At 44.7% G+C, this 12,710-nt stretch overlaps 1 protein-coding gene across 1 annotated transcript; it reads right to left on the bottom strand.

The window, feature by feature from the left end:
• Nucleotides 1–3,639: 3,639 nt before the first annotated feature.
• Nucleotides 3,640–11,797, bottom strand: LOC124463447 (arrestin domain-containing protein 3). The gene is made up of 8 exons (XM_047015161.1): nucleotides 11,270–11,797; nucleotides 9,122–9,203; nucleotides 8,826–8,973; nucleotides 8,226–8,328; nucleotides 7,829–8,085; nucleotides 7,013–7,175; nucleotides 6,750–6,892; nucleotides 3,640–6,548 (listed from the first exon to the last, which is right to left on the bottom strand). Exons 1-8 carry the CDS (start codon nucleotides 11,547–11,549, stop codon nucleotides 6,480–6,482), a joined length of 1,245 nt encoding a protein of 414 aa, XP_046871117.1. The 5' UTR covers nucleotides 11,550–11,797; the 3' UTR covers nucleotides 3,640–6,479.
• Nucleotides 11,798–12,710: the final 913 nt, after the last annotated feature.

Genomic DNA, 12,710 nt, shown 5'->3' with positions numbered 1-12,710 from the left:
GGCGTCGCTATGGCGACAGGTGTGGTTGACAGTGCAGGACAAGGCTAATGTAGAGGGCAGGGTTGCCATATTTCAGCCCTTGTTGGCAGTGGCTGTAGTTTGTCTGCGAGGGAACTGTGTCGACCTGTGCAAGAAACGCGGTCGGCCTCTTTCCGTGGAACGGCTTTAGCACGCGATGTGGTGGAACAACTTGTCCCTTTGCAAAGTTGTTGAGAAATGCTATCCCCCGCCTACCTGTCTGCTGGGACGTGTGTTTTAATAACAAGGGCCTTGGTGATTTAGCCGAGCAAAGTGACCCCTGTGAGTTAGCGTTTCAAACTGGGACATCCACTCAGAGCTCTTGAAGTGGATGTTCCCGCTCACTCCGAGCAGGCATGGAACATAACGGCCCACCAGGGTGATGAGCAAAACAGAACAAACATCTGTGTTGATGACAGACATGAGGACCAGACTGCTGGTATCTGCCAGAGGAGTTTGAGAGATGAGCTGAGAGCAGGAGAAGTGGGAGTCGTTTTAGCAAACAGGAAGCAGCCTCTCTCATCTCATCGTGACTTGAGCACATATTTACAACAATAAAACGTCAACAAAGAAGGTTTTAACACACACTATGTCAACTTGAATATGCTTTGTGTGTGTTGAAATGACAATCTCACTGTTCCATTTTCCATTGCTGTCCCCTAAGTACAGAATTGAGGACATTGCTATTCTAGGTTGGTTCTAACGAATACAAAAAAGTCCTTTCAGATCTCTCATCAATTGTTTTCTCAAAAACTCATTTGGTGACAGACAAAAACGTTAATTGTGCTTAATCGGCCTAATTGTGAACATTAAATATAAACACATTTCAAGTTCAGGTCCAATCAGTATGTATTTAATTAAGTTCTGTTGTGCACTTTTTCCAACAAACCAAACTAAATTCATTACCAGCTGAACACTTATCACGGCATGCGGCCTGCAGAAATCAACACTCTGATTGGCTGGCTGACGTTTTGGAAAGTACAGCTTTTTTGGCCTTTCCATGCTTACATAAAACGACCGGCCGTGAAGTTGCCAGGTCACGCCATCCTTCCCCCTCCAATAGCATAGTAGGATCACTTGTGGGCCATTGTTAGGAGGGAATGCCTAGCTCAGAGGATCCCAGGCCCTGGGCCCCACCTCAGGGCGGAGATGCGTGTGCACTTCTATTATGTCACAGTGATGACGAGGCAGGTAGAACCTTCATATCCTCCCCGTGCTGAACATGCCTGGTCACAGTGCTCCGACGGGCTGGAGCAGGGAATTGTGGGTGCCCAGGATTAGCCAGTGAGAGGAAACAGCTGAGGCCTGTGTAGCGTCAGCACTCGGAGTGCATCCCCCCCCCCCCCCCCCCCCCAATAATCTCACCCTCCTTTATCCTGGCCCCAGGGGTCAGCTTGTCACAAAGGACCAGACCCACGAGCGTGAAAAAGACCAGGGAGTGCGTGGGTGGATGGGGGGAGGGAGGGGGGAGGGAGGGGGGGGGGGGTTACAAAGGGACAGTAAAGTGCTGGGTCAAAGCTGACTGGGCCGCTGAGTCAGGACAAGTGACACTCTGAAAAGGGGGGATGGTGAAATGAGTTCCTGACAGCGGTCGGACACGTGCATGCACACACAGGAAGCAACCTGACGCGTGAAAGCAAACAAGTCTGCTGTAGATGAACCGATGCGAGGCGTTGTGAAGTTTTCCCACTGAAATGACAAAACAGAACTGTCTTTTTCCCCATTTCCCAGTCATCTCCAGAGTAGTAGCTACACATGGCTGTTTGCTGCTGGTTCCAGTTGCAGAACCAGCTTTGATGTAGCCTGACGTTGTCATCCTCATAATTCTAGTTAGAATATGAGTCTGAAAACTCTCCGTTGGGCTGTGACTACGGGGCGTGTTTCAACCGAACTTGTAAAACAAATGCCTCTTCGCTGAATTGGATAGACCTACAACCAATCAGAGCAACGTAATATGTTGTTTGTTGAAAACGAATTCAACCCAAGCGCTCTTTCGTGACGTTGTTGATTACGTTACTGTTGATCATCTGTCCATCATCGTATAAAGCCCGCCCTGGCAATTTCATTGGTCCGTCCCGATTCTGGTTTTCTGTAGTTGTTCCCCAATACGAGACCCTCCAGACCCAACTTCCTGACCACATTTTTTTGTGGGCGGGGAGAAGTTGGCCTGGCAGCCAGGCTAGCTTTGATGCAGAACATGTGACATCACAGTTTTTTCTGCAGATAAAAAAGGAAAGATCCCATTACTTGTTCTGGTATGGTTGACGCAACACAATGGATTTTTTCTACAAATGAAATTGATCATTTTGTTAGCACATAGATGAATGCACATTAAAAATAGGCAATGATGATATCTATGGTGGGCGGGAGATTTAAACAAATCTTGGATGAACACAAGAATGAATTAGTGTCAGCAAGAATCTTAAAAGATTTTTTAACTCATTTTAAACATGTTCCCTGTGTAACGCTTGAATAAACAAACACACATCTTTCATTGTGATAAACCACATGAAAGGGTTGTTAGAAACCTGTGGTTAGAGTACTTGACACTGATCAGGATGTCACAGGTTCAAATCCCCATCATTACATTACAATGTATTCAAACTCAACCTCTCTTTAATAGTGGGAGAAGTCAGTGCTATGGCTCTGCTCACTCATGCATGATTTAGACTGAATCAATAAATAATAAGAGCTGCTGTCTGTTCTTCTGCCATGTGCATGGATCCACAGTGGGTGTATATTACTGTACATCCATCAGGCATGCAACCAATCCCTAAAATCAACAGCTTAAAACGGCCCCCTGACCTTTTCAGCGGTCATGACCTAAGCTCTTGTGTAGGTGTGAGGTTGCTGGTTCACTCCAGAACCCTAGATACAGTATCCTAGATACAGTAGAACCTAATGCAGGCTCACCCCATAACTCAATCCAGCAGCAGGCCCAAACGATAGATCAGATGAAATGCTCTTTGAAAGAATGTCTAATATTTACATGTGTTTGGTTGGGCACACATAGCACGGAGAGACCATGGGGCTAGCGTCATCAATTTAGATTCCGGTCACACTCACACTCCAGTATTACTCAAGCAAATACTTTGCTCTTGATACAAGAGACCTAGGTGAGTGACTTAGCAAGACGTGCACACGTTTTGAATCGTATTGGAAACAATGGAGGACTTATCGTTTTGTCGATGTGTTCTACGCAGCCAAATTGCACAATTTCTTTTGTCCAAACATTTTGTATTCCGTGACATTGGTAAGGCAATGCCAAGCCATTTTTTTTTGCAGCATGGTGAGTGGTAGGGTCTACAAACAACCAGCAGGGGCGGTGTTGCACTAATTATGTCTGTAGTTTTTTGAAGTTGCAGCAGCAGTTGGTTTTCTTTTAAATTAGGATTAGGCTGCAAGGACTGATCAATTTAGCTTTTTAATTAGCTTTTTTTGTCACTTTACTTACTTCCCATTTCGAGTCCAATTTGCCTCCTTCAAAGTCAATTTGAGAATATTCATATTGTGGTTAAGAGGTGCTTTGTGGCTGCTGCAATTGGTAGGTCTGTGAAATAATCTAGAAAGTGATTGGTACTTTATTATTGATTGAGTAATACATTTAATCAATGGACACAGTTTAAATTGCGAACAAAATTTTATTCATCTCAAAGGAAGAACTAGACAAAAGGGTTTAAATCATTCAGAAAGTGTATCATACAATATCTATTCTGATCAATATTCAACTAAAGACAAGAGAAAAAATAAACATACAAATGGTGAATGAAACAAATTCAAATGAGTAATATTGCACTTTGTCTCGAATTTTTCTAGTTCCAAACTTATCAAGTCAGGAGTTTAGCTTTAACACTGGACTACACTGAAGCCCAAGGAATGGACCCTGGAATTGACCTACCTGAAACGTATTGTTAAGCTTATTCATTTTTAGCTTGATACAGATTCCCTAGCATATAATCAAAACAAAAAAACAAGCTGAATTACATGATAGTGATTATATAGCGGTCTAGTCCATATTATTAGCTCATTTTGTTCTCAGTTGAAGGGGGGTGTGGCTGATCAACAGTAGACCCCCCTTCAACTGAGAGGGAAATACAACACAACTGAATACGGTTATCTGACTGGGGGGAAAAAAACATCAATGCCCAAGTACATAAAATAGCCTAGTCATCACTACTGAAACACCATATCAAAGAGGCTTGACTTAGGGAATCATTCATTTTCTAACACACGCTTAAAAAATGACTTTTGAATTTTCTTCCCTTTGTAGTCCCTTTCAAAACCGTGACAAAACCCACAAGCTCAGACAAACAAGTAAAAGGAAAGGGGGGGGGGGGAAATAGGAAGATAATTAGTATTTCTACACACGTGCATTACTGACGTATCATAATTAGGTCTGTCCTGTGTCAAGGCCACTAAGATAAGATCACTTTCAATGTATGGTTAATTGGTTACGGTCAGAAGTCGTCTCGAAGTTGCTACTTGGATCATGACAAAGCACACGCACACGCGACATATACACTTGTCATCTACTTATGCTTGTAAACATGTAAACACAAAAATTGTTTCTAATCTTAGGATATTAAATAATGCATTTGTGTCCGACATGCGACTGCTTAACTGCAATTTCTCATTTGTTATCGATGTGAATACCAAACTTTTTCCAGACCTTCACCATGAATGCTATATTTTCTTTTTTTTTTCTATAAAAAAAAGTGCGTTGTGTTTATCGATGCTCAATCTCCGCTCTTGCTGGTTTAACTGTTGACAGAGTTTGAAAACCAATGTATTACTCTTGTCAACCTAGGACTACTTGTTCTGGCCAGTCGGAGCAGAGATGTGGCATGTTTGTCTTCCTCAGCGATGACTTAGCTGGCACTGCTTCTCTGGAGCAGCTCAAATTGTCTCCTTTTCTTTTTGATATCAAGCATTCTGGCTTCACTGGTCTGGAAAATCTAATAGTCGGTGAATGAGTTTGGCAAGTGCAGCAGGACCAAAAAAAGAAAAAAAAAAAGGGAATGTAGTTTGTCTTAGAAAGCTGCCTCGCTTTTGTGTGTCTCCTCTTTTGATTTGGTAGTATACTTTTAGGAAGGAAAAAAAAGAAAGTATTTTCACTATTTCAAACAGTGCAATTTCAAATCAAACTGAACATCTTGTTTTTTTCCTTTTCCAACTGTTTGGCAAGTGAGACCACCTAGGACAGTGCTTTTCTTTAGGCAGTAATATGTCTGCATTGCTCTGAGCTGAAGATGAAGAAGCTGCAGGTGTTTGGGGGGGAACTGGACATCCTATGTCCTGCCCTTTCTCTGTCACACTTGCGCACACACACACACACACATCAGACATCCAAGCACCAAACACATCTGGCGGGGCGAGTGCACACCTGCATCTAATTACCTTAGATCATGGACAACGCAAACACGAAGCAAACAATGATTGGCTGAAAGGCATGCTACGTTTAAGACTAGATAAAAAAAACATTGACATCGCAATGAGAAACATAAGAAGCCACACTTGGATCCAAGCTAAAGAGGCAACGTTAAAGAGAGCGTCGGGGTGGAGAGTGTGCGGTTGCAGTGTCTGCATGTCATTAAGGAAAAGTCGAGGGATGAAAAGGAAAAGAACAAACATCGTAACAGCTTAAACAAAGTCAGTGCATCACATTTGTCCTTTTCAGTCTAGCGTTCCTCCAAATATGTTCTCTTCGTTGTTCAAAGTTGTGTGGGTGGGGAGTCTAGGAGATAAGTCTGCAGTCTCTTTTAGGCCAGCGTTATACTATCAAGCTGGAGCCAAACAAATAGTGATTATTTTGTCTCTGTCTCAATCGAGCTACACAACTCAAGCAAAGAATAACGTGTGCAAAAAAAAAAAATAGAATATGAACTCTCGAGGCAGGAGGTGGGTGCGCTCCTTTGTTGACTGCCGCAGCGCGCGGACAGACAAGTGGTGGTTATACGGTTTTCCTTCTCTTCTTCCTGTTCTGTTCTCATTCTGCTCGGGTCTTAACATGATAGTACTGCTCCGTGCGAAAGAGCCATGTCCTTTTGGGCCGTGGTTACAGAAGAAACAGGGGTCGAAGAGCTAGATGGATCGACTAGAACCCCTGGTGGTCCTGCCGTTTTTCCACCCTCATCACTACTTCTACCACCAGGGCTGTCTCCACTACATGGGGGCTGTCTCGGGGTGGGGAGGAAGTTGTCCGCCCATCCCACAGGAGGGCGGGGAGACCAGAAGTGCTTCTTCTCCGTCGGGACTTCCTGTCCCTCTCGCTGAGGGGAGGGGAGAGGAGCTGTGTCTAGCCCGCCGCGATGTTTGTCCATGTCTGTTTGTTTTAGTGGGTTTGTTTTTCTCTCGACGCCGACGGTGGACTGCGAAACCCTATCGCCGGGAGAAATAAACAAGGAACTGGCTGTTGCTGGGTCGTCGCCCGACGTCTCGGGGCGGAGGTCAGGGGGCTTCTCTCAGCGCGAGGGGCAGGTGTCGGCCCTGCGCTCCTCGGTCCGGCTGATGTGGTCAGGGTTGGGATCAATCTAGAAGGGGGGGGGACAAGAATACAACAACCGTTAAAATCACAATGGTAGACTTTGACTATGTCAGTTCCTGTATCCAGACCTTTGGGTTTCTTTGTTTGTTATAGCTCTAGTTATGGTAGCTTATTCTGTGTGTGTGTGTGTGTGTGTGTGTGTGTGTGTGTGTGTGTGTGTGGGTGAGTGGTAGATTTGATTACACACCTCGGAGTAGAGAGGAGGAGGCTGGAAGCGGAACTCCTGGATGTAGGCAAAGAGGGGTCCCTCGCACTCGTCCCTGGAGGAGGAGACCTCCCGGCTGCTCCATCTCTGCCCCTCAGTGGCGATCTCTGCATAGCTGGGCGGAGCTGGAAGGTAAGCATCACACGTGTTACAAAAGTGTGAGGGGGGGGGGGGGGGATGTGATCCTGTTTTCTGTGTCGGGGATATGTAGCTGAGCAGTACTTTGTGTGTGCGTTTGTGCCTACCTTCAGGTCTCTCGGGCAAGGCCATGCCCAGCCAGCTCATGGTCATGCTACACTGGGAGCTAACGCTGGACGTGCGGCTGCCGAACGGGTGCAGAGGGATTGTGCCGATGACCAGGGGTAGGTTGAGGGACAGGTTCATGGCTCCGGGGATGTCCACGTACACCTGGACGGACGGACAGAGAGACAAGCGAAGGTGAGGCGACGCTCGGGCGAGACCGACAGGGGAGCTCTCTTCGCGCGTTCGAGAGCAGAGCGCGCCCGTCCTCTGGCGCTTTTCTCTAATCTAGAACACACCGTCATGATTCGGCAGTTCGGTAATATGTGGGTCAATCTTCTGAGGCGTTCCACTTATACAAGTGGGAAGGCCGGTCACTTCGCTACAGGGTAAGGTCACTCGCAGCACTCAGGGCAGGTGTTCTGCAGATAGACTGAGCTGATCCTCTTAGCAGCATATGGTGAGAACACCTGGTCCAATCTCAGGGACTTTGGACGTGGCTGAATGAGTCACAGATCCTCGTCGGTACAAGGCTGTCTAGGAACCCTCTGGTCCACGTTACACTGAAATCTTCCGACACCTTGCAACCGCTCATAAGTGCTCCGAGCAATCAATTTCGCAGCCCCCTTGTCCCATCGTGCTTGTCGCTCGGTCCCACGTCTCAAACTCTTTTAGGAGATGTGCGGGATAATAACGTATGGTTAGCGCAAGCGCAGGAGCCGAAGCGTCCAAAACGAACGAGGACAGGAAGTGCAGAGGACGAGTAAAGAGGACGGATCTGACGAGGGGAGGGGGGGGGGAGAGAAGGGCCCGGGGCTCACCATGAGGGAGTACTCCACCCTGATGATGCTGCAGTCCAGGATGGAGGGGGACACGGGCGGGATCTTCAGCATCTTGCCGCTCCACGTCTCCGTCTTGCCCGAGGACAGCGACTCGCCGCGTAGATTGGCCACCAGCTGCTTGACCTCCTTCATCTTCCCTTTGGCGTAGAAGGTCTGGGTTTGGTAGATGGCCGCCTTCGGCACCACCATGCGGGAGGAGCAGTTCTCTATCTCCGCGAAGATCTGGATCGACTCTCCTGCGAAACAAGCGACGGACGGACGGATGAATAAATATGCGATGACACGTTTCCACGGTCGATAACCTTACGTTATGCTTACAGATGCTGAGCAGCTAATGAGTTCAAGTTGTGTTGATTTATTTTGATGTTGTTCTCACCTGGGGTGTATCCTTTCCTTTCTATTTTGGCACTTAAGGAGATTGGACCTGAGGTGCAGAACCAGCAGCATAGAGTCTTGTCTTTCGTGCCAGCCTGTGGTGACTGTGCAAGCGAGAAAGGAGAATGAGGAAATGTGAGCACTTGAAATTCTTTGGCTTTCACACTAACACCGTTACAACACAAAGCGCCCCGGGGACTGTCATAAAAGACAATGTTTCTTTTCCCCAGATGATATCAACTCACCTGAGTACAAATTAGCTGCCATAAAGCATTTGTGCACAACATGACAACCTTTCTCTTTCATCATTTGTCATTTGCGATAATAGCCCATTTCTGTGGCAAACAAGTTCTGCTTACACAATAACTCAATGGCACTTGGCACTTGGCAACAACCACGATGTGAAGCCATATAGTATACAGGCCAAATATCTCAGAATTCCCCTTCAATCCGCAACTTTCCCCTGCATGAGTCATACTTTGGCAACAAATTCATAAGCCGTCTTTGGTCGCCAAATATACTTTGGAAAGAACCCGAGTTGGTTTGGATGGGGAACAAGCACAACAGAAGTGATGTTGGACAGAAAGTCACGAGAGCTCACCAGAAGTAGGGGAGTGTTGATGTCGATGTGCTCGAAGACGGTGAATTCCTTCTTGGTCTTCATGGGCAGGAGCCAGGGTCTGTGTAGCTCTGCCTTAACCCAGTAACGCACACTGCCATGCTTCCCTTCAAAAGAGGTAGCCAAAGGTCTGAGGGAGAAAAACAAGATACGTCAGTTCAAGGTGATACCAAGGGCCACAATCTTCCGTTTGAGGCAGACACAGTGACATTTAAGGGGAAACCTGTTATTGCCTCATCTTTTTTGATTGTCTCGAGGGAGAGTTGAAAGATACTCACGTCTGTGGAAGCTCAAGGCTAAATGCATACTCGTGTCTTCCTGAATGGATAGTGGTGAGTCCTTCTTCCGAGTTGTCGTCATCTGAAAAACACGAAGGACAATATTCCAAATACATGTATACTATACCTGGTGAACATTGTATTATGTATGCTGTCCTCTGGAAATGGTAACACAGGGTGAACAGGGAGAACAAAGGGGCTTTTTGTCTTATGTTAAAACGTTAGGATGGCACTGAAAACGTATTCTCACCGAACACATTCATGAAAAACTGTTATTGATCCGAGTCATCTAGCCTTTCCACACATCCCATGTTTTATTCAGTGCAATGAGAAATCACGTTCTGACACAGTTGGACTCTCCCTTTATCTATACCATAAATAAAGGGTTTCAGTTGTTTACAGGCTTTCATACAAACAGAGCACATACATATTACAAATGTAGGATCCTTTTTTTGTTTGGTTTTCTCTATCGTTATCTTTCACTTATTAATGATGCACCAGTGGACTTAAACGTTGCATAAATGCATTACATGATCCGTAAGAAAATATGTCAATAGTTTCTTTAATCTGTGTACTATCTGAATGACTACGGCAGAGCCGGTGCTCCGTTTCTGCCAGCTCAGCACCCCCTCCTAGCCTTAGCAGCGGCAGAGCCGTGGTAAACAAGTGCAGAGCTGTCACTCAAAGGCAGACTCGAGCAAGAGAAGACCGGCCTAAACCGGTGCAAGCAGCTTCCTCTAGCCGGTCTCCCTCTTACGCATTCACTGTGCGGCATTCAGCGAGTGGCTCTACCGAGCTTGCTCGCTCCCGGGACAGCCCCCTAAATACCTGGCACGTGTAATGCAGCATGGACAATTTGCTCATACATTGTTCGCGTGATAAGATGTATAAAGACAGAAAGAAAGAATAAACACAGTGAAGAAAGAGGACAGACAAAGACGCAATTAAACCAATCGTACCTTTATTACATATAATCCCTGCGTACACTGCTACACATAGTGGGTAAAAAGCACCAAACTTGAGACAAGCGGTTCAACAATATAAAATATAACAGCATGCATACATAAAGTATTTATTTCAAAGCATATTGTCATATTGATAAATAAACTACCCCGTACACATTCAACACACGAGCCCCCCAAACCCCCGGCACAGAAAATCCTACAAATGCATTTTCAGAAACTATGCTAAATAACCTGTCAACAAAGTCAATCTACTTTAATACTAACAAAACATTATGTAGTCTACCAGCTCCCAGTTTTTTTTACTTTTTCTGGCCTTTCCATCCAGTGTAATGTAGGACCTTAGCAACAGGCTAACAAACCAGATTCGTGTCAACTAAACCTTCATCATTTCCACATTTCAACAGAAAATACTGTGAGCTAAAGAAAATGCATTCATTCATTCATATGTAGGAAAGACAATTCCAGTCTCTTTAGACCTGTTGTTTAAACCTGCCATTTAAAATGCTGCTACTGAGATAGGAAAAGGCTTGCATATTGCGCAATATTTTCGTGATGCACCTTTTGGACCAAAAATTGAAAGATCGGATTCAAATTTACGGACTTTTTCTGTCACTTTCTGCGAAAGCATTAGGTCATTGGAACACACACGAGCACCTCAGCCAATCAGCGCAGAGAAAGACCAGTCTCTTCACCCCCTCACATCCAGTTTCTGAACAGGATTGAACCGCTTTGAACAATGGGTGGAAACTTAGCTATAGCTATGATACATCTTAATACGACTACTTGACCAAAGTGTATATCTGCGAATGAATTGAATCATCTTAATTAATATATGTTCTCTTCGAATATTGTGTGTCAAATCGTATTTTTGGGTAATTCATACCATTTTAGGTGGTGTCGTGGTTAGTAGGGTATGCATGTTCTGTCATTCATTCTAACCCTGACAGCTCTAACTCATTGAAGCCTCTTGATGAATCAAGGTTTAAGTAACACCTAAATACTTTTTTCTACAAGACATAATTGGCCTATTACACTACTATACTAAATCAGTACAATTAATGTGCTGGTTTGTTCTGGTAATGATCTCAGACCTATTAGTGTAGACAGACAGGACGCATTATCCAGTACATCTCGTTTACAAAAAAAGGTGATATTCAACAACATTAACATCTACGAGTCTTACCTCTTTCGTGCCCAATTAGGATGTCTCTGTGATTTAGATATTCCACTTCTTCTGTGTAATTTTGCGTATAGGCAGTGTTGGATCCAGCATTTCGTGATTCAGTCCAACGAACTTTTGCAAATCCTTTCGCGTGGATTTTCAGAGATTTCACCCGGATTTCTCCGGTGACTTCGATGATAACTCTCCCTGAGACGGAGTCCCCGCTTGAGAAAACGGGGACATTGCTGTCATTAAGACAGTCATAGCTTACAATGAAGCTCTTCACCTTTCCAAGCACCATGGTGGAGGGTATCCTATACAGAGCCCTAAAAATAAAAGTCTATGAAAATAATCTCTTAAGAAAACGAATAATGTAATATTCAGACACTGATCAGTATCTCTGCCCTGCCAAAGCAGGAGGCACGATCAGTGCTTTCTCTGCAAACAGTTCATTGAGATGTGAAGGCTGAATAACAGCAGAGGATGCTGTTATCGTCCGCCCGTCCGCGCTATGGTCTCTGGTCAAAGACAAGGAACTTTGTCGCTCGGCTCACTTTAAGCGAGGTTTTTGAGAAAAACAACCTACTGAGCATGCGCATAACTTTATCTGCCCCCTCCTTCCGTCTTCTGGAACAAGGGAGAGGGCTATGGCATTCAGCCAGCTGACAAGTTTGGTTAAACAGCTGGTAGACAATTACAAAAGCAAGCGTGCAAATCGTATCTTTCTCGCCTTTTATACATTTTGTTCAAATTGAACAAATATAAATGTTTAGAAAGAAAGCTTATAGTTCCAATATGCATTTCTTAACAAAAAACGTTTTCACAATGCAAGAACAAAGTAGTAACATAATAAAATATGCATAGACAGACACCGTAGCCTCTTACTTTCAAGTGCAAGGAACAAAGGCCAGCAAGCAGTGCATTGTGTAGGCTATAGTCATTCTACAGCTGTGCAGGCTGATTGTATAACTGAAATGGTTGTTTCCTTTTCTAAAATTGGCCTCACGATATCAAATATGGAAGAAAAACAGCCTGCATGCTGCTTCACAATGTGTGAAAAACACAAAGCTCACTAATATCGATTTCGAGACGTTCAACAAGCAACAGCCTACTGCTCAGTTTTCTTTTATTGCACGAGATGCCACCTACTGGCTGACCTAGATTTGATGCCAGACATCTCGACTATTTGCAGGAAATCACCTGTAGCACGAACCACTGCAAAAGGAAGGGCATGCACTGTGACATTCAACTGCCAATAGTTTTTTGGAGTTCTAGCGCAAACAATTCCTCAAAAGTATTAAAAATAAAGAAAATGCTCAAAAGGTAGACATATAGGCCTATTAAATGTTGAACTGAACACATTAGCCTACATCGAGTCAATGGGCCACTGTCCACACATTAGAAATGTAGTGTAGGCTAATACAAGCTCACAGGAATGCAATCATGGCAAACCGTTTAAACA

The sequence above is a fragment of the Hypomesus transpacificus genome, unplaced genomic scaffold, assembly GCF_021917145.1.
Source record: "Hypomesus transpacificus isolate Combined female unplaced genomic scaffold, fHypTra1 scaffold_280, whole genome shotgun sequence".
NCBI classification, from domain to species: Eukaryota; Metazoa; Chordata; class Actinopteri; order Osmeriformes; family Osmeridae; genus Hypomesus; species Hypomesus transpacificus.
Note: the sequence above shows the minus strand (reverse complement) of the source record. Positions and strands in the feature narration are given on the sequence as shown.